The sequence below is a fragment of the Tupaia chinensis genome, unplaced genomic scaffold, assembly GCF_000334495.1.
Source record: "Tupaia chinensis unplaced genomic scaffold, TupChi_1.0 Scaffold143946_1, whole genome shotgun sequence".
In the NCBI taxonomy this organism is placed as follows: Eukaryota; Metazoa; Chordata; class Mammalia; order Scandentia; family Tupaiidae; genus Tupaia; species Tupaia belangeri.
Window position 1 is genome coordinate 164,900 of NW_006203797.1, and position 4,424 is coordinate 169,323.

Consider the following 4,424-nt stretch of genomic DNA (forward strand, 5'->3'; position numbering starts at 1 on the left):
GCCACTGAAAACAGCAACTAGGGCAGATAGAATGTAAAAGGGTACAACTCCTGAAAGTGGCAATATCTACATAGTTTTTTTTTTAAGTTTTTTTTTTAGTTTTTGTTCATTTTTTTATTTTAATGTTTATTTATTTATTTATTGATTTATTTATTTATTTATTTATTGTTATAAGGCTTATGTGCTCCCTGGAAAGAGGCAGAGAAAGAAGGTGAGGAATCACTCTCCAGGAGTGTTGACCACTCTGAAATCCCTTCTGTAGTCTCTTCTTGGTGTTTTTGGGCAGGCACACTCATTAGCCCACTGTGTTCCTTCAAGATACTAGTTCTCGGACTCACTTCACAAACTTGGCCACTTGCTTTCCAGCTCCCTTAACCACCATGCCACTGTCTGGCCCCAAAGCTAAACACTTTTTTTACCCTATAGCCAAACTTTGCCAATGACGCAAGACACTGTGTTGGACCTCTTCCTTCTCCTTCACATTTAAATTTGCTTTGGTGTGGCTGTACAGAATATCTCTGGGCTGATAAATCCAAAATACATGTACCTTCAACTGTAAGTGACCTGAGATTCAATAGTCCATATGCCTGTGGAATTGCATGTAAATTGTATATAAATCCAAGTTATTGCTGTACCTCACATTAACAAAATTTTTCTATTCTCAGTATGCCACATCTCGGATTGGCAACTCTCCTCTACCATAGCTCAAATAAAAACATTGTAGTTATCTTTGAGAGAGAGAGAGAGAGATATGGACTTGATGCCGTAATCCACAAGACTCCAGTAGTTTTTGCCACAGGGTGGGTGCCATCATGCCCAACTTTGACTACTTTTCTTATATACCAACGATCTATACCATCCATCAATGTATTTATCTCTAACTTCATAATATATCCAGAATCAAATCAGTCCTAAGAGTACTGTCTTCTAAATCCTCCAAATCTCCATCAATCTGCTTAGGAGTATTACAATGTTCTCCTAACCAATTTCCTCACTCTATACTTGCATCACATAGTCCTGTCTTAACTAACAGACAGGGTGGACATCTTAAAATAAAATTCAGGTCAAGTTCTGATTGCACTTGCAAGAAAAGGAAAACAGCAAGCTGGAGGTACTGAACTAATTTCTCCCTTAAAAAAAATATTGCTTCAGGGTGCATGTGTTCACCTGAGTGGGGGAGGAGTGAGAAAACATATCACAATCCTATCTCCCCTGCTCTCCTCTTGGGATTTTGTATACACATGCACACTTGCCTGGCATGTTTCTCAAGCTACCAGGTTTGGGACTGGAAATATGCAGTGAGCCATATGGGATCCAGCTGCCTTCACCATACCACCAGTTGGCCCAATTTCTCTTTTCATAGCAAGCCTTCCAAGAGGTGCATTAGAGTCAAATAACATGTACAAAGTATAGCTGTGGGTAAAAACAAAATATTGGAAAAAAATTCCTGATTAAAAATACAACCCAACAGTTATGCAGACACACACACACACACACACACACACACACATATACATATACACAAATACAGAAGAAAAGCTACAAGGCCTATCACCAAAACTTATTTTGAAACATTTGAAGTATGTTCCAAATATTATCCTGTACATGTCTGGGGGTTTTCATTGATTAGAATTAAAATACTTATATGAATTAAAAATTTACCCAGACAGGGACCAGCAGTTGGCATAATGGCTATATCACTGGACTCCCATGTTGTCAACCATATGAGTCCCAGACGTGTAGCTTAAACTCACACCTGGCACGTGTGCGTGCATGCCCAAGATCCAAAGAGGAGAATGGAGGAGAAGGGATTGTGGCGTGGCCATCCCCCCTGGGGGGGTGATTTCTCACTTTCTGTCTCTCTTTCTCTCTCTGTCTTTCTGGCAAACACACACACCCTATAGCAAAAACCTCTCCAAAAAATATTACCAAGATATTCCTGATTGCACTCACACATGTGATAGCAGTAGTTTTTATAAATTTATCTCTTTGTTCCTATACTGCAGTTTATTTTCAATTCTAAGGGCCCAACTCACATAACAAAGAACTGTTGACTGAAGCAAAGTACATTGCAGAAATATTCCTAGTATGAACATGTCTTTAAAAATATACATTATATTTTCCTAAAAATGTAAATCATACCTTTGGAAACAATGTCTAGGGAGAAGTACATCTGCTCATCAGCGTAGACAGTATCTGCATTTACAGAGGTAACACAAGCAGTTATAACTTTGGTTTCAAAGTATGATGGTTCAGAGTCATTAATATCAGAGACAACATCTACCTGTCAGATAAGGAAACAATTACTTACAGGATAAAATTTTAAAATGGACATTTACATGCTTAACCATTGGAGTTCAAGAATTCTTTTAAATGACCATGCTGAACTACAGAAAATACATTTCAATGAGAAATAGTCATGTGAAGATGGTAAGAAAATAATTCCAATGCTTTATAAGTAGTTAAAATGCACCAGAAAACTTGAATTGTTGACCCAAGTTTAATATATTCATATCGTTATATTCTCAGATAAAGACTATGGTCATGCTTATGGTCTAGAAATTCACAATTTTATGACAGTATATTGGAAAAACATTTAGTTTTAAGCAACTTGTGATAAAGGGTATGAAATAAGTTCAGAAACAGCTCGTGGGAATTTTCAAGAATAAGAAAATTTTGGACTAGGTGAAAGTAGAGGCATTACATGGAAAAACTAAGATTTGGGTTGGATTGATAAAGGAGAGAAAGATTTTGTGAGGAAAATGGGGTGGCATGGGAGCAAGAGAAGGGGAACAGAGAAGAAAACCAACCAGAAGCTGGGGTAGCCCAGGGGAAGAAGCAAGGAAAAAGTTGGAAAAATAACATCAGATGAAGAGAGCGTAAAAAATCCAAATAAAAAATATGACTGTGAAGATAATATTTATGCAGAAAAGGTGTAACTATATTAAATGATGATCAAAGACATTGCAGAAAGAAGGAAAAGGGATTGCAGGCAGTTTGCTTATTGATTACTTCCTATTGTGTGCAGAACTGCTCTTCACAGACACAATTTTCTCATTCTCTACACTTGTACCAGCCCCTGAAAAGCTGGGCACAAATCCTGACACCAAAAAGAGACCATTATCCTCCCAATGAACTCTTCCAGGTGTCTTCTGCTTTTACCCAATCCTATCCTGTCTTTCATTTCCCGTAGTCCTTCCTCTGTAATCTTTAACCAATGTGAACTCCTTCCAAACCATTTATTATGCTTACCAGTTTTTTCTCTTTGTTGTTGTTAAGAGTCATTCCAATTAAAGGTGGGCAAATGAGCTGAACAGGCAACTCTCTAAGGAAGGTGTATGAACAGTCAAAAAAAATATGAACAAATGTTCAACATCCTTTATCATACAGGAGATGGAAATCAAAACCACAATGAGATACCACCTAACCCCAGTCAGAATGGCTAAGATTAAAAAAAAAAAAAGAAAGAAAGAATAATAAGTACTGGCGGGGCAGTAGAGAAAAGGGAATTCTCCTACACTGTTGGTGGGAATGTAAATTAGTACAGCCACTGTGGAGAACAGTATGGAGATTCCTCAAAGACCTATAAATTGAACTACCATATGTTCCAACAATTCCACTCCTGGGTATCTACCCAAAGGTTAGGAATACACTCAGTCAGAAAAACACTTGCACAGCTTGGTTTATTGTAGCATTATTCACAATAGCTAAGACATGGAACCAACCCAAATGTCTACAAACAGAGGAATGGATTGAAAAAGTCTAGAACAATTACACTACAGAATACTGAGCCATAAAAATCAATGAGATCCAGGCAGTTGATAGAAAGTGGACTAATGTGAAAGATTTACTGCTAAGAGAAATAAGTCAGACTATGAAAAGAGAGGCACTGTATGTCCCCACAGAATATATACCGAAAGTCTGCACTCCATGGCAGAAATTGAAAAATTGGAAGGTATAAAGACATAGACAGCCACTGTGGTTACTAGAGACAGTATGGCAGGAGGGTGGGAAATGGGGAAGAATGAAAAGGAGGGGAATCAAGGGGAACAAGAAAGCAATATATTTAAGGAACACAAAAACAGAAAATTATCTGTTGATAATAATAGGTAGGAAAAATCTTTTAACCAATATACAGTGTATTCAGGATGAAAAAATTCATTTTAAAAGCTGTAATGATACACAGTGATGGAATGTAAAAAAATTATAAATACCAAAAAATATGAAAAAATAGTAATTTGACTCTTCACATGCAGTGATTTATTTATCACTTCTCTCAGTGCCTGCTGCTGCTAGGATCTGGCTGCATGCCCCATTTTTTACTTTTATTTCATGCTAACTTTATAAGACTAATAAGTTCTTTTCTATTATTTATAACCTTTTCCTTGAAGTTTTACTTTGTTCTTTTTTTTTTTTTTTTTTTT

The 4,424-nt window shown here is 36.8% G+C and overlaps 1 protein-coding gene across 1 annotated transcript in view; it reads right to left on the reverse strand.

The window, feature by feature from the left end:
- Positions 1–4,424, reverse strand: part of LOC102475629 (cancer/testis antigen 55-like) — a 15,466-nt gene that overhangs the window by 8,639 nt on the left and 2,403 nt on the right. Inside the window, exon 3 of the mRNA XM_027767140.1 lies at positions 2,143–2,284. Coding sequence (XP_027622941.1) covers positions 2,143–2,284 — 142 coding nt within the window. The remainder of the gene's footprint in view (positions 1–2,142; positions 2,285–4,424) is intronic.